The sequence below is a fragment of the Vipera berus genome, assembly GCF_964194415.1.
Source record: "Vipera berus genome assembly, chromosome: 11".
Taxonomy (NCBI): Eukaryota; Metazoa; Chordata; class Lepidosauria; order Squamata; family Viperidae; genus Vipera; species Vipera berus.
Window position 1 is genome coordinate 12231315 of NC_138214.1, and position 24061 is coordinate 12255375.

A 24061-nucleotide genomic window follows, 5' to 3' on the forward strand; every position below is an offset into this window, starting at 1 on the left:
GAGAACCTGCATTGTGTGAAGATAATTTTTGTGGTCATGTGGCCAGCAGGACTATTTGCCAAAGGAGCACGGAACGCTGTTACCTTCCCGTCAGAGTGGTACCTGTTTATCTACTCGCATTTGTATGCTTTCAAACTGCTGGGTGGGCAGGAGCTGAGCAAGGAACGGGAGCTCACCCCATCGCGCGGTGCTCGAGTCTTGAACTCTGGCGGTCAGCTTTCCCGCCAACAAGCTCAGCATCTTTAACTCCTGAGCCATCGTGCCCCTACATAGACTCAAAATTTGTAAGAGTTATGAAGTGATAAAAGGACGTTGCTTATAGAAGAGAGTATTTGGAGCTCGGGATTGAACAGTGGCGTCCTTGATGCTCTCCGAGTTGGCTTGCTTTCTTGCAAATATCACTAGGGCTACATTCGCAAGAAAACAAGTAAGATCAGAGACTACCAAGTTCTTTTAAAACAGGCGAGGTTATCTGGCGGCAGAGTTTATTTCAGGGAAGAATCCCAGAGCTAAAGCAACTCTCTTCACTCGAAATATAATTTTCAGTCCTTTCAGAAGGCGGCTTGCCAAGAGGTCCGCTGCTTTCTTTCATTTCTCCTTTAGCTTCCATTAAAAAGTGGGAACGAAAATAGTCCCGTTTGCTTTTAATAAATTTTGTGATCTGAAAAAAAAGTCGCTAGATTCCTGAATCCTTGCCACTGCAGACTAAGATAGCTTTTCTCTTTTAATATAATAATATAATATAATAATAATATAATAATAAGAGCCTTGGTGGAGCAGTGGGCTAATGCCTCCTTAAGTAACACCAGCTGCCTGCAATTAGTGCAGGTTCGCATCCCACCAGGCTCAAGGTTGACTCAGCCTTCCATCCTTCCGAGGTAGGTAAAATGAGGACCCAGATTGTTGGGGGCAATAAGCTGACTTTGTAATAATGCCGCTTGGGGGGTGGCCAAAAGCCCTAGTAAGCAGGCATATACATAGAATGAAGGCTATTGCTTAGATTGTAAGCCGCCCTGAGTCTTCGGAGAAGGGCGGGATATAAATGGGATTAAAATAAAAATAAAATAAAATAAATATGTGCTTGACAGCCTATTACCAAAAGTTGGAAGCGTGCGTTACCGGATGCAGAGTTTCCATAAAAATCCATCACAGCGACACCAAAAACTGTGGTGAACTGAATTTATTTAGTGTGATACACAGTTGCAGTCTGACAGTCAATATTCATATATCAAGTCACTTAGTTGGCTAACAGCTAGGAGACAGCAGACCCCGAGACACACACTCAAGTATTATACACAATCACAGAGAAGGCAGGGGAAAGCGAACAGTGTCGTTCACAAGGTTATTTTCCCCAACCGCCATCCTGATCCACAAACATTTATGCTTTTTTCCCCTATTTTTTTTCCTTTTTCTTTTTTTTTTAAATCCCTAATCTCCAGAGAGAGTAGTTTTCCAGTGCATCTTCAAAGAACACCACGACAGCAGTGGCTGGAGGAGAAAAGGAGAGCCAGCAGCCCCAGTTAGCTGCAGAGAAAGGAACAGACACGTGACAGGACATTGCCAATTCCCACACAACAGGGAGTATATATATCTTTCTCTAGATCTATATATAGCTATCTACACAGGTTGGGAACGGGCCTTTGCCAAGGGGGTTCGCTTCCGAAATCCAGGCAGCCAAGCTTTGCAAGGCTGGCTGATTCTGACGCGCTACCTGGGTTCAGATAAAAGGCATGTGAAAAGAGGCCCGAGGCTTCGCGCATCAAAGAAGCCAACTGAAATAGCAGCAGCCCAGCGTCGGAAGAGGTCAGTGGTGCTTTAAGAATTGGGAATAACTCAACGCACTTACCTCTTCCGAGATTTCGAGACTGCAGACTGCTGAGCAGAAGCCTTCAAAGGCAGCAGAAAAGCTGGAATGTTGAGCAACGCGAAGCCTTGGTGCCAGGGACTAAGAGGCTGGCCCTGCAAGCACCAATGTTTAAATGCAAGGAACAGCGCGGGCTGTCAGCAGACCCGTGTCTGGTTTTCCCAATTCCAAAACAAGAGAATGGAGTGCCTGTGGAGATCCTCAGTCATCCAGGTCACGGTTATCTCAAAGGTGCTTTTTCAAGAGGCAACTGGTCTATGTTTTTTTTCCTTCTCCCCCTTGAGGAAGATGTTTCGCTTCTCATCCAAGAAGCTTCATCAGTTCGGAATCAGAACTATGACGCTTCTTGGAGAAGCAAAATATCTTCTTCCTCAAGGGGGGGGGGGAGAAACACAGTCCAGTTGCCTCTTGGAAAAGCACCTTTTGAGACAAGAGGGTGATGCACAGACGTCTAATGCAAATGTTCTATGGCATCTGCCTGACTGTTGTCCTCCTTTATGCACGAAGCTTCCAGATTGGGGAGTAGCAGCAAAACAACAACAACAACAACAACAACCCAAAGGGTAAGAAAAAGCCAGCAACTCAACGGCAGTATTGACCAACTGAAACCTCCTTGGGCTCATCGCCGTGGAAAACCTGGTTTCCGAAGCAAGAAAGTGAGTGTCAGCCTTCTTCCGAGTTATTTTAGGATGCATTTTGCAGAAACTGTGGCCGTAGCAGTACTGCCTGGGTAAAGATAAACATCATTTGATGGAAAGTCTTCCCCGTTTGGTGGTTTCCTGCGAACTTAAGGGAGCGACTCAACTGTGCTACATGAGACTCTTGACAGAAGTGGGTGAGGCCAAGGAGGAGGAGGAGGGCATTTTAGACAAAGAAGAAAATAAATCATTTGCAGCTCAGCCCCTGTGAAAGAATCACATGCCAGAAATCAAACCAGGAAGACATCCTGTGAGAGCAAGGGAGACCAAGGAAATCCTCAGATGGGGGGAAAGGAAATGCTTATGCTGGGCTGATAGGCAGAACTCATTTTAGACGACCCCTTCTGCTTCTAATCCCTCAAATTCAGGGGTCTTCAAGCTTGGCAACTTTAAGACTTATGGACTTCAACTCCCAGAATTCCTCAGCCAGCCAGGGCTGGCTTGAGGAATTCTGGGAATCGAAGTCCACAAGTCTTAAAAGTTTTCAAGTTTGAAGACACCCCCCCCCCCAATGTTTTTCAGAAGAGGATAAAAATTACTTTGGCTCAAAGGGTGCTTAGCCCATGTTAAGCAGAAAAAGTAAGGAAAATCACAGAAGGCCACATCTTGTGTTACTATCCTCCCATCACAGATTACGTCAAAGGAAAATGGTTAACATCATCTTGTCATCCCTGATCTCAAATGAGTTATATACTTGTATCACCTCAGCACCCAGTCGTAAAATTAACAGACACCAAGATCTTTATAAATTGTACTCAAAAGCAAGCCCAGCACAACGGGACCCATTCTCCAGAGCGCCGTTTAGATGGGTCAGATTGCAATTCCCACAGTCCTTTGTTTCAAAACGACAACCCCCCAACAATCCCCAGCCTGTACCATTGTTTCTCAAGCTCAGCAAATTTAAAATGGGTGGACTTCAACACCTAGAATTCTGGGAGTTGAAGTCCGCACATCTTAAAATTCTCAACACTGGCTTGCACTGCCAGTAGCCCTATGGATTAGGAATTCAAGAGCTGTAATTCAGGAAGGCTGATCTACGGGAGAACAATCACACTGAGACAAACAGGGCCGCAAATCAAACAAAACATGTTATTCAAATATCATCAGAAAATATTATCCAGTTCATGCTACCTTCTACCTGTTTTCCCATGTCAGTTTGCATGCTAGTGCAACTTGCATTCAGTCATAGAGGAGATTCTTGAAAATAAGTTCTGTGCTAAATCAGAAGTTCAAGAAATCTATGCAAACCTCAACTTTTTTTTAAAATACGTACAATATTCTTTGTAGAGCAAGCAGACCTATGACAAGGATTAGCATCTCTTCTACTGTATATGAAATAAAAACGATCAACTGCCATTTTTATCTAGATATCTATGTTTCGAAGGTCAGGATTAAGGAGTGGACTAAAGACCCAGAATTTAGAACGAGGACCTTCCAACCGTGAGACCAGGACTGAGCATCTATGCTCTGGGAACTCTCCCCCAATCTAACACTTTCCAAATTTGCAAATCCTGGGCCTTACTGGCTAGGGAATAGAGAAAGAGTAGTAGATTGGAGAAGGCTGATGTAGAGATATAATTCGAAATGACAAAAGGAACGAAGCAAAAAGGGGAGGCAGTTGTAAAGCACTTTGCATATTTCAAATGAGTCATGAGTGATAAAACTACGTTAAAAATAGCAGCTCCTGGCATTAGTCTGAGCCTAGAGAAGTCGTCTCTGTTTAATCCAGCTACCCACTTCTTCAAAGCTCATGAAGAACCAAGACTTTTCTGAGAGTATCAAGAGAAGGGGAGAGCAGGGTGCAATAAACTGCCGGAGAATACACATCCTCCATTTTGGAGACTCCCAACTCATCACTTTGCAGGAACCAGGCTTCCCACGTAAGACTCGGGACCCTTCCCCAACTGGTCCTGTTCTGCCTACCATCTCTGTACATATCCAGCAATGGACGGTGGGGGTAGTAGGGGTAGGGGCAAATCAGTCCATCTGGGATGAAAGATACTTAAGACAATCTGGAAAGAGAGAGAAGAACGTACGGTCAATCCTCTCTCAGGTGTTTCCTTCTTCCTTAGCACCATTCCTTAAGGAAGAAGGAAGTGAAACTTTTAAGCAGGACAACACTTGTCTTCTTGCTATCGACAAAGACATAGCCAAATCAGAGGAACAGCCTCTGCAAATGAATTAAAAAGCAGCGGTAGAAAAGATTTTTTTTTAAAAAAAGGAGGGAGGTGAAGGAAAGAATGCATTAGCTTCCTTTACGGTAAATTGTTTGTTTGAAGATGGACAAAGTTTCTCCCCTGCACATTCATAGGACCACCCAGCAAGGAAACCTAGCCAAAGAGTGCCACAGCAGTGCAACAACCAACAAAGGGCAAGAGGCATTGGAGGGTTCACACCATGCAGCAAACGAGAGCAACTGGGACTGTCCACACGACTTGAGGAGGGGAGAGGAAACGGGATGACTCCCAAGTGCCTATGAAAGTGGGCTTTCGGCCCTTGGAAAGTTGTGTTTTGGCAGTCAATAAGAAGTGGTGCTCTTCAGTGAGAGACTGAACTGGCTTAACTGGGAAGGGGCTGCCACGCTGTAGAACACTTAACAGGAACAGCCGTTCTCCGTCACAGGTTGCTCCGGTGGTTTCTCTAGTTTGATGTCAATCACTGGAGAGAAGAGCTTAAGGAAAATATGTCTCTACGGTGGAAGAACAAGCTGGAGAAACAACAACTACACACACACACAAAACCCCAACAGATCTCTTTGATCCAACAAAGCCCATCAAATGAGCTTGAGGGGACCAGTCCTTGTCTTTCCCACTGGCATTTGGGAGATATTACCCAAAATATTAACAGGATGGATGCAGGTGAAAACTGGACCGCCTTGATTTGATGATCCTCTGGAAATACTGTTTGGAGGAGTCCTCGGTGCTCTCTTGAGCTTACTTGTTTTCTTACAGATGTTTCATTAGCCAAACTAAGGAAACATCCTCAGCGCTGTCCCTGAGGATGTTCCCTAGTTTGGGTAATGAAACATCTGCAAGAAAACAAGCAAGCTCAGAGAACACCGAGGAACCCTCATTTCAACCCTGAGCTACAAGTATTCTCCTTTATTTGAGACCAAGTTCTCATCATACCAAACTCAGCAGTCAAATGTTGAATAACGATAGCGGCTGTGATTGTGAGAAGATCCAGGCCTGGTGGCACTTACTTCCAGAAAGTGGCTTCTAAAGAGGCGGACTGGCCCAACTCTACTTCCAGAAGTAATAGATTGGACCTTAACAACCTTTCAATGTCCTTTTGGATATGTGCAAAATTGACAGCCCTGAAGGTTGAGTTGGCAAATTGCTTGACCTTTGCAATTTGCCTGTAAGGTCACTGATGGAGGAAAAAAAGAACCCCAATTAGATACGTATTCTCTAAAAATGACACGGTAGACAGAAAAGATTTGCAAGTATAAGACAACCCCTGATCGGCAGGGCAAGGATACTATCATCTTTGCTTTTCTCGGGAGCGTTGTCCATCCCAGGTAAGGCTGCAGCAACACGGCGGAAAAGCTGAAAGACAACAACCCAAACTTTGTGAATGTAATGCTTGTTAAGTGGAATATGAAGCCTATTCTCATATGAGAATAGAGACGCAAGAAGAACTAAAATATATCCAGAGTGTAGAGTGTTAAAAGCACTTCCGCAGGTTAGCATGAGAAGGTCCTTAAAACAGGAGTGACATTGCCTCTGCTCTTTTTAAGAGAGACTAAAAACGAAACATTAATTAAAGCTGGAAAAACTTTGTCTTGTAGATGGGTTTTAAGCAACTATTAAGCGAAGTAAGTCCACATTTGCTAAGGAGGAGGCCTCAAACTGGATGGGACAAGAGGCAGCCCGAAACCCCTGCTGAAGTCTGCAGTTAATTACCTGCTTCACATTATAGCCCGTCTTCGCACTCGTCTCAATGAACATCACACTGAGTTCTTTGGCTCTCTGTTCACCTTCTTCTGTAGTAATCTGCCTGAAGAGTAAGAAAGGGGTTGGACTAGATGACCTCCAAGGTCCCTTCCAACAACAACACCATCATCATCATTATTATTAACAACAACAAGACTTTTAAGGCCTTTGCACAATCAGCCTGCCAAAGGCATAAGCTAACAGTTTCCCAAGAAAGCTTTCAAAATTAGGTCAAGGGGGCATGTGATATTTGGCTGAAGGCTGCGGGCAAACTAAATTCATCAAATGTACAATAATGGAAACATTTTTGTTCATTTCTACGTCCCACTAAATCAAAGCTCTAAGGAATGTATGCCAGCCAATGGTACTGGCTAATCCTATTTTTGTTTCCTGCAAGGGACTACAAAAACAGAAAGGACAGCTTTGCATGATTTAATAGTTTTTGTTGGGCTGAGTTCCATATTGCCTAAAAAGTTATCTTGCAGCTCTGTAGGAATTAACAATCTGTCAGCAAGTTCACTTCTAACAAGCTATACATGCCTACTTTTATAGTAAATCCAACTTTCATTGTTGGTTCATTCTACAAGCAGTCCTCAACTTACGACCACAATTGAGGCCGAAATTTTGATTGGTAAGTGAAACATTTGTTAAGTGAATTTTGCCCCATTTTACAACCTTTCTTGCCACAGTTGTTAAGTGAATCACTGCAGTTCTTAAGTTAGTAACACAATTGTTAAAGGAATCAGACTTCCCCATTGACTGCTTATCAGAAGATCACAAAAGGGAGATTACATGACCCCGGGACACTGCGACAGTCATAAATATGAGTCAGTTGCCAAATGCCTGAATTTTGATCACGTGACCATGGGGATGCTGCAACAGTCATGTGATAAATGGTCATAAGTCACGTTTTTCAATGCTGTTGAAACTTTGAACAGTCATTAACTGAACTGGTGTAAGTTGAGTCTTTATGTTCTCTGCAAGGCCTCTTCTGCAGAAATGAAAAGGAAAACAAACCAACAGTCGGGGATTCTGTCTTACAACAGCTCATGCATTCTGAAGTTCTACTGCCTTCCGATACAATCTGACCCATGCTATACAGATGCCTACCAATGGCATATTCTTAATGGGTCCTGTCTGATTTCTTGGGTATCAGAAATTCATTTAACTTCCTTTGTGGTGGTACTTATATCGTGAAATAATGTGCCAGGAAAGTGGAAGCAACCTCAGGAGGAGCTCAAAACAATTCTGTAAGCCTTTTAATGCAGCCATCAAACAGAACCTTTTTAGCAAGAAGTCCTTTGACTGGCCTATTTCTCAGTTGGCTGCTAGTTATTTAAAAACAAAGACAATATAAAAACCCAAAACTTGGCATTCGTTAAAGGTAATCAGCCGCGTAGAGATGAAAAAAAGGAATGTATTACTTTAGAAATTCCTGTGTTTAGATTTCCAGCCAACTCCCCTATTTCATGGACTCAGTTCTGGGATGCAAAAATAAGCTTACTGTTTCAAGGCTGGAAATGCTTTTTAGCATTCAAATTTTTACTGATTTATCAAAATATAAAATACAAAGAAAAACTCAAATAACGGGAAAGCAGGGAAAGAAAAAGGGAAGAGGAAAAAGTGTAGGGTAAAAAGAAATAAAAAACCATTTGACTTATGACTCTTTTTAGCGCAGCAGAATGAGGTAACAGCGTACAGCTTCAACTTTTTCTTTTTGCATAATGCTGTGTACACTAGCCATTTCTACAATGGAAAAAAAAAATAAGCTGATTGTTAAGAGGCTTCCAGTGAGTGAGAACTCCTCAAGAGCAACAGAGAGGTTATCCCTACTGAGTAGCAATGAACAAGAAGCTAAACACACAAAGACCTAATAAGGATGTTTACCGCACTGTGATCAGAAATTTCTCCTTCTGCATTCATAACCGAGCTTGTGAACATGGTGGGAAAGGCCTATGAGATCATCTCCAATATAAACTCTAACATAAAAACCATGAAAAGATGCACAGCAAGGAACAATTGATCTGCTTTTCCAAAAAGACAGTTTAGCTTAGGGGAAAGAAGCAAGACCTTTTGCCTCGTGGAAACTATCAGCGGTAACTACATTCCATCAGGCTCTCCCTATCGCTTTTCTTGTGTGTCATGAATTTTGCAGTACAAGCCGGAAGAAACTTATCATTGATCTGTGTAAGCTTCCCTAGGAGTGTTATTGGCTGAGGAATAAGGCAAACACACTCTAAGTAAAGAAGAGTTAGAGGTGAAAAACAATAGGAATCCATACTAAGGTCCATGAATAATGCTTTTGTGCTGGCTACTCAGCAGTTTACTCAAACTGCCAAAATTGGATTTTTATCTACCTTGGAGTTTAAATTTAAAGAAATAAATGAGTGTGTCCTTCTTCACTACAGCATCAACTCTGCAATTGTAAGGTCCTTTCCAATATTTAATTCTACTCTTTTGAAGAAAAGGGAAAGAAAAAGACTTTTTCTCATGACAAAGAGTAGAGAATCTGTGGTCTTCCAGGCACTGCTGAATTATAGTGGCACAGTGGTTACAATGCAGTGTTGCAGGCTAACTCTGCACATTGCCAGGGGTTTGATTCTGACCAGCTCAAGGTTGACTCAGCCTTCCATTATTCTGAGGTCAGTAAAACGAGGAGCCAGATTGTTGGGGGCAACATGCTGACTCTGTAAACCGCTTAGAGAGGGCTGTAAAGCACTGTGAAGTGTTATATAAGTCTAAGTGCTATTGCAATACTCCCATCAGCCCCAAACTCATACCCACGTGAGAAATGCTTGGAATTCAGCAACTTCTGGGTGGAATGTAGTTTCCTCAACCAAGCCTTGGCTCTTCCAAGTATTAGCCAGACATTTTTCTAATACATCCACACACACACCCCCAAAAAAAAATCATTCTCTTTTCAAACTCTACAATTACCTTTTATCTGCAAGATCAGTTTTATTGCCCACCAGCATGATGATGACATCACTTCCTCGTTCTGTTCGTACATCATCGATCCATTTGGAGGTTTGCTGGAAGGAATTCAGATCTGCAAGGAGAAGGCAGCTGATTGCACTTCAGTCAGGCCAAAGAACAGAGTAACACCTACAGAATATTAACCCCCCCCCCCACAGAACCGGCTTTGTCCGATCTCATCAGCCCGTCTCACTCAATCAGGCAGGGAAGATATGCTACAGGGGTGACATGATAGCTGTATTCCAATATCTCAGGGGATGCCCCAAAGAAGAGGGAGTCCAGCTATTCTCCAGAGCACCTGAAGGCAGGACAAGAAGCAACGGATGGAAACTAGTCAAGGAAAGAAGCAACCTAGAATTAAGGGGACCTATAGTTAGAACAATTAATCAGTGGAACAATTTGCCTGCAGAAGTTGTGAATGCTTCAACACTGGAGGTTTTTAAGAAGAGACTGGACAGCCATTTGCCTGAAATGATATAGGGTTTTCTGCCTGAGCAGGGGGTTAGACTAGATGACCTCCAAGGTCCTTTCCAACTTATTATTATTAGACCCCGTCAATTTTGACTGGGGGGGGGGCTAGGGAGAGAGCCTTCTCTGCTGCTGCCACCACTTTGTGCAACTTCTTCTTCCCCAGAGATGAGGAAAGCCCCCCCCCCGGATCTCTTGGCCCTCTGCGAAGAGGTCAACACTTGGATCTGCAGACTTGCCTGGGGGCACAGAAGATCTTGCAACAGTGAGGTTGGCTAGTCCCTCAAGAGCCCCCCCCCACCAGCCCAGCATCTGTAATAATCCAGTGTTAAATGGCCATCTTAAGATTCCCCACTTTTGATGTTGGTCATTATTCTATAATTTTGTAATTTTTTTTAACTCCAATTTAAATTTGTATTTCTAATGTTAGTTTTTATGCACTGTTTTATTTACCGGTTATATTGTACGCCGTTCAGAGCTCCTCTCTTGAGGGAGGTGAGTCGGTTAGAAATATGACACGCAAACTAACAAACAAACAAAGTCAGCTTCAGGATAGTTCTTTGCCTAAGGCAAGGTACTAGGGCCTTCTGTTTGCCAGCAAGGCATCACTTAAGCTGTGCTCACTGAGCTTTCATGCATGAGTCAAGGCTTCTGTGTTCAGATTTCTCCTAGAACAAAGTGTTTTGGTACACCATGACACAAATCCCTCACTCACTTGTAATGTCATAGACGACCACTGCAATAGTTGAGTCACGTATGTAGCTGGGAATGAGGCTACGGAACCGTTCCTGGCCTGCTGTGTCCCAAAGCTGAAGTCGGACCTGCTGGTACCAGCCCGGGGAAGAAACAGAAAGACACAAGACAGAAGAAAAAAAAAAGAAGAAAATGTCCTTTAGAGAAAAGGCAATGCATTAGAAGGAATTCGATAGAATTGCACACAAATGTCTCATCAGAAAATGCAGCCGTGGGCATTAAAAAGACAATAGAATAAAATAAATCACATCACAGGCTACTGCTCTCTGCTCTCTAACCATTTCATTCCAAAAACTCGTCAAGACAACTGAGAATGCCAATGGTACGGATTAAAATTAATTTCATAGTGGATGGACTACTTTATCCTTGCACACTATAAAACAATGGGGGTATGTATGTATGTATGTATGAGAAAAACATCCTTCCAAAAGTCATTATTTCCTAGACAATTACTTCGTTTGGGTTGAAAGTAACACTGCAGGATAACATGTTCATTTTCCCTGTGGCGATCACTAAAAATCTGACAGATTCATAGAGGTTAAGCTTCCATATAAAGTGGAACCAAATTTCTTATTCCTGAGCATGCAGTAGAGAAAATGTTTCTTCCTGTAAAATACACAATACTGTACTGTATACTTCTGTGATAATGAAAAGGGGCATAATGATAAGAGAACCAGACAAAGAAAATCCCTGTTCAGCCGTAAAGACTTCTGGATGAGGGAGAAAAAAAAAGTGAGATAACCTTACTCATACCAAGCCTATTGGAGGATACACACTCAATAAGAGTTTAAAACCTCAGCTCACAGTCCCAGTAGCCAGGAGGCTGAGAAATCAGAATGCTTCTGGGATAACTGTGGGCAATTTGACTTAGTGGAAAGAAAGTCATTTCAACTTAACAGACGCTGTGAATAAAACTGTATTTTCTATTTCAGTTTTAACCATGTTGTTGGTCTGGTATACTTGACAACTGCTAGAGAAAAGGGGGGAAAAAGCCCTAAGCTGAACCTACAAGTGAAGATCATCCCAGTTACTACTCAAGATGATAGTTTCAGCTGAGGGCCAAGTACTATCACCCAATTAATGAAGCATGGGAAAGAATATTAAATGGGCCACTAGATAAGTATATACAGGTGGTCCTTGCTTAACAGCCACTCATTTAGTGACCAAGCGTCTTACAGCACTGAACAACGGTACTTATAACTGGTCCTAAGCTTACATCAACCACAATCTGGGTGTTCACCATCTGTCTCCCAATTACAACATTGCAGTGTCCTACAGTGTCACCAATAAGGACTGAACTACAAATGAAGGTGGGGGAAAAAAAGCCAGCCAGATGGTCACCTGCTTTACTCTGAATAACAGAATAAGAGTTGGAAGGGACCTTGGAGGTCATCTAGTCCAACCCCCCTGCTCAAGCAAGAGACCCTCTACCATTTCAGTCAAGTGGTTGTCCAGTCTCTTCTTAAAACCAATATATTCATAAAAGCAGGCCCCAAAACAAGAATGGCTGGCATCGTAATTTATCATTTTAATATGAGCGCTGGGACACAAGTGGATGACTTTAAAATCAGACCTGAACTTCAGCACCTGATTGCAGAAAATGATAATTTGCTACCTTTGTATATTGCCAAAATCACAGACTCCCATCTGGTTGTGTAATTACTAAATATGATAATGAGAGTGCAGAAAAATAAAGGGAAATATCTAGTAGTGGGGACAACTCAGCACAGATACTGCAAGGAGAATTAAGAGATGAAATACTGCTGGAAAAGGGCGGGAGGCTTGTTTGCATATCATCCTAAAATAAGAATAACACTTTTGTTATCATAGGAGGTGAATGGGTCTCTTTTGGAGAGAAGGAAAATTAGCTGCAATCCACTAATCTGTGCAGTCATGGAACTGGGATCCTAAAGTGTGGGATCACTTCAAAAAGAACTGTATTGGGAGGATATCTCTAATGGGGGAATCTTACGCCAGTATGATCAATTCTCTAGAAAAAGGTATATCACACCAGGTCTTCCAGTAATACCATCATTTTCTAGGGACCCTTAAATGTAAAACAGGAATATTGTAAAACAATATGGTAAAACAAGAGCCACGGTGGTGCAGTGGTTAAAATGCAGAATTGCATGCCAATTTTGCCAACTGCCAGCAGTTTGATCCTGACCAGCTCAAGGTTGATTCAGCCTTCCAACCTTCCGAGGTCAGTAAAATAAGGATCCAGATTGTTGGGGACAATATGCGGACATTTGTAAATCGTTTAGAGGGCTGTAAAGCACTGCGAAGCAATATTAAGTCTAAGTGCTATTGCCATATTTTCAACACACAAGCTTCGTCAACAATTTTTCCAGATGGATAAGTAAAAAAAAAAGTACAACGTCTCCTTAAGCATGTTCTTCAATGGAAACCAGCCAATTTTATTTTCTTCAGTGGAAACCAACCTATTTTATTTTTGAATATTTACAGGAACAGTAACAATAAAAAAGGCAGCACATGGTGAAGAGCCACCTTGTTAAGAGAGCAGCATCGTTCTTACTTTACAATTATGGGGGGTGGGGAAAGATTTGCCTCTGAAGACTTTCCGCGTATGGTAGTCATCTGCTTCCTCAAACATGAACCATTTTGTATGAACCATTATTTGCATCCATTTTTTACATGTTCAAGATGAGCCTATTAATTACAAGAAGGGTTTGACGGTGGGGTGGGCAGTGGCTTTGAAGTAGTGGATTTTTTGCAAGATTTTTCAAGTGATTTTCCATTGTCATTTTAGATTGAAAGAGGGCGACTGGCCAACCAGCTGGTTTTGTGATTCAGGAGGAGTTAGAATTCACTGTCTTCCTGTTTTCTAGCCCCGTGACTTAACTATGATATTAGGTTGACTCTTGTCTAATAGTTTTCAAATATGGCTTTTAATTTGAATTTTATAGGATTATTGGAGCCCCTGTGGCAGAGTGGTTAGAATGCAGTACTGCAGGCTAACTCTACCCATAGCCTGGAGTTCGATCCTGACCGGCTCAAGGTTGACTCAGCCTTCCATCCTTCTGCGGTCAGTAAACTGAGGACCCAGATAGCTGGGAGCAAGAGGCTGATGTTGTAAACCACCCAGAGAGTGCTATAAAGCATTATGGGGTAGTGTATAAATCCAGGTGCTATTGCTATTATTAGTAGAATTTTCAAAATGTTCCATGTTCTAGATCACTTAGAATAAGCCGAATTGGATGACCTCTGGAATAGGCAGAAAGATCTGAGGTTGGAATGGAGTGGTCTGAGGTCATAAAACGTTTGGTTAACAAATGTTTACACACTTGTTACGTTTTCCTTTTTGCAATTCTCAAGTTAGCACAAACTGCAGTTTTTGATTAAGAGCAAATGAAAATATATAAACAAATAAAGGGAGGAATGTACAGAGAAAAAAAATTAAGATGTGCGCGGAATTGTCAACAGCAAAGGAATAAGAGAAAACAAGCAATTCAGCTCTTTCAAATAAGGCCAATCAAAATGTCAAAGCCGGCTATAAAATGTCAAAGCTAACTACTGCCACACAATGCTTGAGAGAATACCGGTTTTCACTGTACAGGCAGTCCTCGACTTACAACAGTTCATTTAGTGACCATTCAAAGTTACAAGGAGAGTGAGGAAAAAAAGGGACTTATGGTTTTTCACGCTGATAACTGTTGCAGCATCCCTGTGGTCACGTGATTGGCAAGTGACTCACAGTTATGACAGCTGCAGTGTCCCAGGGTCCTGTGATCCCCTTTTGTGACCTTCTGCCAAGCAAAGCCACTGGGGAAGCCAGATTCACTTAACAACCATGTTACTAACTTTACAACGGTAGTGATCCACTTACCAACCGTGGCCAGCAAGGTCATAAAATGGGGTAAAATTCGCTTAACAACTGTCTTGCTTAGCAACAATAATTTTGGGCTTAATTGTGGTCATAAGGTCAAGGACTACCTACAATTTGTGGAGTTATAAAACATTACGAGCTACATAGGGGTAATTCTGTATATTCAAAAGCAGGGAGAGGGTCTCGGATAGAAGACTTGGCCTTCATCTCAGCTGGAGACTTAACGCGCTCTGATCAGAACTGGTAGGTACCACAGGAGGAGGGTTCCCGATAAACAGTGCTTTTTTTTTGTAAAAGAAAAAGGTGCCGGAACTCACATATGTCATACAACCCGCCTTGCCTATCCTATAAGGTTCCATCCAAAAAAGGTGCTGGAACTCCATTCTGAGCGTTCTATGACAAAAAAAGCCCTGCCGATAAAATATATTTCCTTCGGGAGGGATACAAAATCAGTATTTCCAGAAGAGAAATACTTATCTCATTACCACTTCCAAACTAAATAAAATAAAATAAGAATAAAATAAAACAACAGCCAGGCATGCCCATTTAGTGAATGGCTACAGATTCTACCCAACTGCCTCTCTTTGGGGGGCAAGGGAGTCCTGGCTGCTTCCTAAGAACTAGAACTCAGTTCTCCCCTTGATCAGAGCAAGGGGCTCGCTGAGCTCAAACCCCAATACCTACTTGTCAGGTCAAAGACAATGACAGCCTCAGCAGAGTCCCGGAGGTAGCTGGGAATGAGGCTACGGAATCTCCCCTGGCCGGCTGTATCCCACAGCTGCAGCCTGATCTGAGAAAAGATAAAATGTAGGAGGGGAGGGGAGCAAGGGTGGAGAGGAGGAAAGAGAAGAGCAGGAATATGGACAAAAATAAAATAAAAATAAAGCAGAACGCATGTGAAATAAAACAAAAAAATGACATACTTGAAACAAAGAAACAATGCAACTAAATAAGAGGGAAGTTAAAACGAAACGAAAATGCAGCGTAAAACTAAAAATGAGAACTCGTGTTTTTTTTTCTAAACAAACAAACAAACCAACCAAAAATGCTTTTGTTGTCTATTCCTCCAGATGGAATTCTTTACGAAAGATCTGGTAGCCTTTATATTCCCAACCACAATAATCTCATTAACCATTTTGCTTGACCCTTCTACAACTATCTTTCCTTATACTTTCTTATTCCGGGTTCAGGAACTGTCAAGTCCATCTCTAGGCCATATGTGAATTGCTTTCGTTGAGCAACTTCTGCTCCAGTTCTACTGGACTATGCAAGTCAATCATGGGAGAACAAAGCTCATCACACACAGACACTCCACGAGAAAAGCTGCTGTTCGCCCTACACTAAGTCAGGAAGTGGCTCAAGATACTTCAATGTATCTGCAATCACTGAGTTGGTGGATGACGGCTACTGTTCGCCATTCAAAACATAAGGTAAAGGTAAAGGTTCCCCCGCACATGCGTGCTAGTCGTTTCCAACTCTAGGGGTTAGTGCTCATCTCTATTTCAAAGCCGAAGAGCCAGCGCTTGTCCGAGGACGTCTCCGTGGTCATGTGGCTGGCATGACCAGACGCCAGAGGCGCACGGAACTCTGTTACCTTCCCACCGTAGTGGTCCCTATTTTTCTACTTGCATTTTTACGTGCTTTCGAACTGCTAGGTTGGCAGAAGCTGGGACGAGTAACAGGCGCTCACTCTGTTACGCGGCACTCGGGATTCGACCTGCCAAACTGCCGACCTTCTGATTGACAAGCTCAGCGTCCTAACCCACTGAGCCACCGCGTCCCTTATTCAAAACATACACAAATGTAAAAAACAACTGCTTGGTCAAGACAATTATACTGTCCTGTAAAATTGAATTCCTGTCTATATAACTGTGTAAAATTTATATTATGATTAAGATGAAAATCCATCTCAAATTACAATGTTCCTCGTTACTCTTACAAGTCAAAAGCAAAGTAATATTCAAGAGATGGCTTCTTCGGACTGACAGGTAACCTAAGTAAAACAAGGGCAATCTGACCTCCTGTATAAGTATTTGGACAAAGAGATTTAGATTTGTACTCTAATCAGGTATCCTAATCATTGCGTGGCACAGCTATTCTCAATTTAGCCTTCAACCATAGGGCTAGTTGGCCTTCAGAAGCTTTCTGCGTTATTATAAGGACAGGATGATGGACTGGTCTCCCTCAAGCTGCCAGAAGTCAGCAGACTGGCCCATACAAGAATAAGAGGCACCGTCATGAGGCTGGAGAGAAAAATTACCCCTACGGTAGCTAACCTGACTTGGAAGCTTAATGGAATCTTCTCTCCTTTTCTCACTTTTTCTCAAAAGAATATCTTACTAACCCCTAGACTGCAAAGGGGGTCACTGATAAAGGAATGGACTTGTCACATTAAACTGTCTGTATCCAATCAGAGATTGTGGGGTGGGTGTTAATGAAAAATACTCAGCTGCCAATTCCTTCTTCCTACAGACTAGGGAAGGCGTGTTTTAAAACTAGTTCAGGGGTAGGCAACCTCGGCTCTTTTATGACTCATGGACTTCAACTCCCAGAATTCCTGAGCCAGCTGACTCAGGAATTCTGCGAGTTGAAGTCCATGAGTCATAAAAGAGCCGAGGTTGCCTATCCCTGAACTAGGTTTATGGATACCTTCATAAAAGGATTACTGAACTGGGGGTGGGAGTCATGGCTTCCAAAGGATACAACGATTTACAAAATAATTTCTTTGACCCATTTGCTGAATATTGCGTAGTAACTCTGCTTGGGCTCTTTTGGGGAGGGGGAAGGCAAGCTGAAAGATATCCAGGCAAAAGTTGTAAATCTAAGGGTAAATGTATTTATGAAAAAAAAAATCTCAATGTGCCATTTTTCATTTTTAAAAACTTCCAACTTTTTAAAAAGTTTAATGTAAAAGGAGAGGAAACATGGAGAGTTCAAGGGCACCCACGGGCACATCAGTGTCCCTATGTTCCCTGCTGCAGATCCAAGCCACAGCCCATGTTGACTGGGAAAGTACCAACTTGGAAAATGAATGAACATCAGCAGACAGATAACTCCACTTACCGTGCGGTCTTCTAAATACATAGTCTTTGAAAGGAAATCAATTCCGATGGTGGCCTGGGAAAACGAGAAAAGATTCATTTTGAACCATTAAAAAAGTTTATTTAGAAAAGACCAGGCCAGGGAACATTAGCTTGGAAATCAGAGAATACTAAGCACAAAATAATAACAGGCGTATGCAGTATTATTTTAAATCCAACTCATAGTTCACAAATCTCAACAGAATATTAAATATCTTTCCCTGATATTTAATAGACCAGACTCAGCAATTTTTTGAACTGCACAAATTAGTTTAGACTAAAAATGTTATGGGACTGTGTGAGATTAAACTATTATTAACTGCATTAGTGGCTGATTTGATGCAGAGGCTAAAAAACTCCCCTGAAAAAGGCAACCGCAAACCACTTCTATCCTGTTCCCAAGGAAGCACAGCAAACATTCCTTGGAGCTGGGTTTCATTTTGTAGACTTTCATCAACAACAACTTTATTGATTAGCCCTTGGGCCATATCAAAGTACAAAGTTCCAGCAACAAACCGTCACCAAAACTAGATAAAAGCAATCCGAAATGGAATTTGATAAAATACAATTTAAAATGGAATTAAAATACAATTTAAGTTAAAATAGTAATAAAATACAAATTTAAGATATAGATAAAATATGGTAACGTTATATTTCGGAGTCGCCCTTACAATCTACCCCAATCAGTCCCACATATGCAGATCTTAACTGTATCATTTTGTTCAAATACTGTGCTACGTTGAATGTTATTTTCAAGTTCTGGCCGGACATAAGGTAAGTTATTTTGATATGGGGATCCCAATGGGTCATTCGTTTGGTATATAGACCAAGATACCTGTCTCTCACCCTCTTATTTGTAGACTTTCATGAAAGCACTTCTTGTCTAGTCAACTAAGAAATTGTACATGTGCTATTTATATAAAACAGGATGCTCAAAGTCAGCTAGGCTGTACCGCTAGCTGAGACAAACTTAGAACTTGGGTTCGTTTTAGTGTTCAGCGACCATTCCATGGTTCAGATGGAGCTTACGGTCAGTCTTTGAAGTTGCAGCTGATGCAGCACTCATCACATGGACATTTGGCAATTACGGCCCTCACAGTGTTCCATAATAACCATTGCTGGCTTCTGACAAGAAAAGTCCATGCGGAAACTGGGAGGAGACTGCAAATGATAATCCTGTGGCACCTAATGACTGCACAGAAGTTGCCTAACTGCATCTGGAACTTCCATCGTAAGTCGGCACAGTCACGTGACATCACAAGCTATGACGGGGTGGCTTAGCAACAGAGTTCCCAGCCCCGATTGCCATAGTTAAGTGAAGGTTAGCTGAAGTTAGTGGCATAAAAATTGTGTTTTGCAAGTGACATGAAACTTGAAAGAGGTTTTTCAGACGATATAGATGATTAGATACAACCTTTGCAGGAAGAGGAAAACCTGAGTTTAATCAAACCTTGACTGCCATGTGATTTAATGTGTTTCATCTACAATTTTAATCTGAACAGAATGTGACTTTCACAGCTTTTGTATGATTTTAATGACTGGAAATTAGTTATGCTTTAGTATGCATGCTATGCATTAGTATGCTTTTCCTCCAATGGAAAAATAGGAGCGCTGTGAACTCTTTTATCTTTCTAGATGGATAATCTCTCATGATTAAAGTAGTCTGATAATTAATCAGTACAAAGGATGTCTTTCTGACACTTACCTGATAAGTGTTGTCAAAACTGTCATACATAAATCTAGTGATTAAGGAGGTCTTTCCAACTACAAAAGAAAGAAGCACAACTATTTATGCATACATTTAATTTAATATGTACAAGTTTAATTGCATTCTGTGTAAAGATAAAGGTGGAATACAAATAAAATTCATAAAACAGTAGGTATGTTGTTAAAATAAACAAATAATGCCAAGCAATCAGGAAATTTTGATTCGCTTATCATGTAATTCCATTCTTTAAAAGTAAGGTATGTTAATTAGATCCGTGTGGACTTTTGGATCTGCTGTTACTTTCAGAAGTTGTTATGGAGGTTATTTTGTATTTTCTCACAAAACCGTAAGTGTCTGCTTGTGGACTGAGTTGTGTTTGATAAGTATGTAAAAAGGTAAACAAGAATCTCTGTTAAAAGGTGAATTTTTAAGCTTAGATTGCTAGAGCTTAATTGAAGATCATCTAAACCAAAGGTGTGACATAATTTAGTGGCACCACACTAAAACATTACAATGCTCTATTTAAAATATTTATAGAACCTGGAAGCTTTGCTGCACACATGCAAGCCAAAGTTAATCTCAAAATAAGACTAAAACCTCTTTTTTCATTACTGAATAAATCTATTGAATCTACCAATGTAAGCCAAAAAAATTATGATCTCTGAGTCTGCTCCCCTTTTAAAATGGACATGAAAATCATGTACATATAAAGGTATTACTTATAGTTAACATATTATATAAATACTATACACAGCTATTGTTAGCATACATATCTAGGAGTGGCTCTCATGTAATCTGTTGTGATAGGAGGGGTTCCATAAGCATAAATGGGTTCATGTGCCAAAATAATGCCATCCGAAATGACTTATGTGCAATACTAATTTCACACACCTTAATACAAATGAGCAGTCTGACATAAATCAGAATAGTGCCACTTTCAAATCAATCTGGGGAAGCAAAATATTTAAAAAGGGAATGTCTGTGAATTAATGGATCCTACTGCACAAACTGAAACAAAAGTAGTTAGCAGAGTGGAAAATAATCTGATAGTTAGAGAGAGAAAAAACATGAGATAGGCTACAATGGATAAACTAATATAACAAAAAAATCAATAATATATACACCTATGTTTCCCAACTCTTAGGTACTGGAACTTTCTGCATATCCCATAAAATTAAGAGCAAGGACCTCTTAACCATGTCTAAAACTGGGATCTGGTAAATGAAAGATGTTTACTATTTACTATTATTTGGAAATTGAGTCCTTTCAAATACACCCTTCATTCTATTCCTTCAGCTGTACTAAGGTGACAAACATATTAGGCTCTTTTTTTGTGATCATCCCTAACCTTTAAAATTTCCAGAACTCTGAGGCTACTTGGTAGATATTTTTTTATCAGACTTTTGAGCTTGCCTAGCTATTCAGAATCCCCCAAGTTATCTTTTTCCTACTGCCAAGAGCTTTCTTGAGTTGCAATAGGCATAAATCAAGCAAAACCCCATTTTATAGGTTTTAACATACACAGCAGAGGTCTCTTCAGGAAACAGGGCATATATTACTAAAATATAAAGTGGGGTAGAAGGAAAGAGAGCACAAGGCACAGCAGGCATGACTCCATGAAATAATACTATTAATGTTTCATAACTTGTATATTCATTGCCTTTGCTTACCCAAGTATATAACACGACGTAACTATAATTAAGAATGATACACTGCAGCAGTAATCATGATGTAATAGAGAATATGAAATTCTCAGAAATTTCACTCTATTTTTTACCACATGCACTGTCAAGTAAAAACCATTGCCAAACCTGGTGTTTAATGTATTGTTCCTTTAAAAAAAATCCTGTTGAAAACATTGCTTTAATACTGCCCGGATTCCTCAGTAAGACCTTAGACATCTAAATTAAAAACGAGAAACAGTGATCTCCCATCCCTGCTTGCCCTTAACATGGCTCCTGCGAGCACCCTGCAGCCCCAAACACCAGTCAGTCTGTCAATGATGCTGAAGGTAAACCTCTCAAAATAAGCCAACACTCAAGACCTTTAACCACAGCAACCCACTTATTTAAGAACCAGCTTGATGTAAGAGTGAAAGGGCTGGCCCAGAAACCAGGAGATGGTCTGTTCTAACTTCACCTTCGGCATAAAAGCTGGCTGGTAACTTCACCAGGAGACCTGTGTTCTAGTCTTGGGTTAGGCATAAAAGCCAACTGGGTGACTTTGGACCAACCAAGAAGATGGTGAGTTCTAGTCCTGCCTTAAACACGACTAGGTGGCTGTGTGTTAATTGGCCTCTCTTTCAGGCCAATCCACCTTACAGGGTTGTTGTGGAGGGGAAAACAGAAGGCAGCGGTATTAGCCTGTTTGCTGACTTGAACTGACACACACACACACACATTTAGGTGTCTTAAAATCAGCTTTTGACTCCTAGCAAGTACCTGGATTACTCATTGAAGTTTTCTTGGCCGGTGGGAATTTGCGTGTGTGCCTTCAAGTCACTCTTGATTCTTGGGTGTCTGGACAAGTCCCTGCAGTTTTCTTGGCAAGGTTTTTTTTGGGAAGTGATTTGCCATTGTCTCCTTCCTAGGACTGTGGGAAAGTGCCATTAAGGCGCGCACGTGTGTGTGTGTGTGTGTGTGTGTGTTCAAATATGACTTGTGGACTTCAACTCCCAGAATTCCTCAGCCAGGCACGCTGGGCTGAGGAATTGTGGGAGTTGGAGTCCACAAGTCATAAAAGGGCCACGTCTGAAGAGCCCTGCAGCAGAAAGGCTAATATTTGAAGCTCAGGGTTGAAATGAGGTGTCCTCGGCGCTCTCTGAGAAGCCCGGTTGTTTTCTTGCGGAGGTTTCATGACCCAAATTAGGCTACACCCTCAGCGGGAGGTGAGAGAAAGAGGCGACTGGCCCAAGATCACCCAGCTGGCTTCACGCCTAAGGCAGGACTAGAACTCGCACCCTCCCAGCTTCTAACCAGGGGCTTTCCACCACCAGACCAAACCGCAGCCCTCTCCAGGCACCGCTAAGGCAAAAATACCAATGCCCTAACGCACGGGTAGGCAACCTCGGCTCTTTTATGACTCATGGACTTCAACTCCCAGAATTCCTGAGCCAGCATGGCTGGCTCAGGAATTCTGGGAGTTGAAGTCCATGAGTCATAAAAGAGCCGAGGTTGCCTACCCCTGCCCTAACGCGATATCGTCGTAAGCATAAAAAAATAAATAAAGACAGGCTACAAATGCGATCATTTTAAGGCGGCCAAGGCCAACAAACGGAGGGGAGGGCCGGGCGACCTGGCAGCGGAAGAGCCGCCCAGCCAACTCCCCCCCCTCTTTATCCCGAAGGCTTCTTTCTTTATTTATACGGGCCGCCACCCACCTCTCTCACCACCACCCCTGGAGAGGAAGATTAAAAAGAGGCATTAAAAATAAAATAAAATAAAAGCTGAAAAGCCTCGCAAGGACCAGCCCCAAACCACCACCACCTCCTCCTCCTCCTCCTCCAGCCCCATCCTAGCCCAGCGCTCGGGGCAAGAAGGGAGGCGTCGTCGCCCCTTTTATCCCCCCCCCTCATCTCCCCTTCCCCTCCCCCCCCCGTGACCGTCATTTTTGTGTCTGGCGGGGAGCCTCACCCCCCCCCCCGCGGGCCTCACCGCTTTGCTCGCCGAGGAAAACCAGCTTGAACTTGCGGAGCGGGTTGCCGAATTCTCCGCCGGCTCCTCCGGGCGCCGACATGGCTTGGGGCGCGGCGACGGCGTCGGCGGAGAGAGGCGGAGAGGAGCGGCGGAGCGCGCCGAGCCGAGCCGAGCCGAGCAACGCCTCAGCGGGTGCCTTCCAAGCGCCTGGCAGCCGCCCGCGTCACTTCCGGCCTCGCGTCCCGCCTGCGTCACTTCCGCCTTGCGGTTCCCCCCCTCTCTCTCTCTCTCTCTCTCCCCTCCTCCCTCTCTTCCCCCCCGCCCCCACGTGGGCGAGGAGAGGCGATTAGCTCATCCCGCCCGCCCAGGGCGAGGCGGAAGTCAGCGTCGTGACGTCACGGGGAGGGGGAGGTGGCTGAGGCACGCTGGACCTAGACGTACGAATTTGTAGAGTTGACCCCGATTGCGATTGATGTTTTGTTGCGGGTGGGGGCATTCTTGGAGGCGATGGGCGACACTGTTATTGGACCAGCCACGTTCTGATTCAGTTTCATTGCAGAAGGCAAAAGAATTAATTCAGAATCGTCCAGAGTCGTTAAGAGCCCACATATATATATATATATGTATATGTATGTATGTGTGTGTGTGTGTATATATATATATATATATATATATATATATATATATATATATATATATATATATATATATATACTTTATTATTTTGATCAATGTGATTATTGTTAAAATGGCAACACTCCACTAACAACGGCAAAAAAAATCCTGTTATATTACTTTATCTACTATTATTAGGTTTTATAATTGCTTTTTTAAAAAAAATTGTTTTAACTGTTCTAACTTGTAAATATGAAGTGCTTTTAATTCTGTGTGTGACCAGCCATACGCTAAATAAAATCTACTATTAGTATCACTCTCTATTTTTATGTCTATGGTACCGGCCACTTGAATGGCATTGAAACGGTAGTAGGCAGGGTGAGGCGCCACAGAAACCACTACTTCCGGTTTCCGGTTGAGAGGAAACTACCATAGAAATAGACTGCGAGGGGCAGAGCGCCTCCTAGAGAAACGCTCTCGAA

General features: G+C 42.3%; 1 protein-coding gene across 1 annotated transcript; it reads right to left on the reverse strand.

Moving 5' to 3' along the window:
* Positions 1-1165: 1165 nt before the first annotated feature.
* LOC308673010 (ras-related protein Rab-6B-like) lies at positions 1166-23451 on the reverse strand. Its single transcript, XM_081336371.1, has 9 exons — positions 22983-23451; positions 19327-19385; positions 17605-17658; positions 15222-15331; positions 10657-10781; positions 9435-9546; positions 6468-6561; positions 6044-6110; positions 1166-5220 (listed from the first exon to the last, which is right to left on the reverse strand). The coding sequence occupies exons 1-9, from the start codon at positions 23062-23064 to the stop codon at positions 5156-5158; spliced, it is 768 nt and encodes a 255-aa protein (XP_081192497.1). The 5' UTR covers positions 23065-23451; the 3' UTR covers positions 1166-5155.
* Positions 23452-24061: the final 610 nt, after the last annotated feature.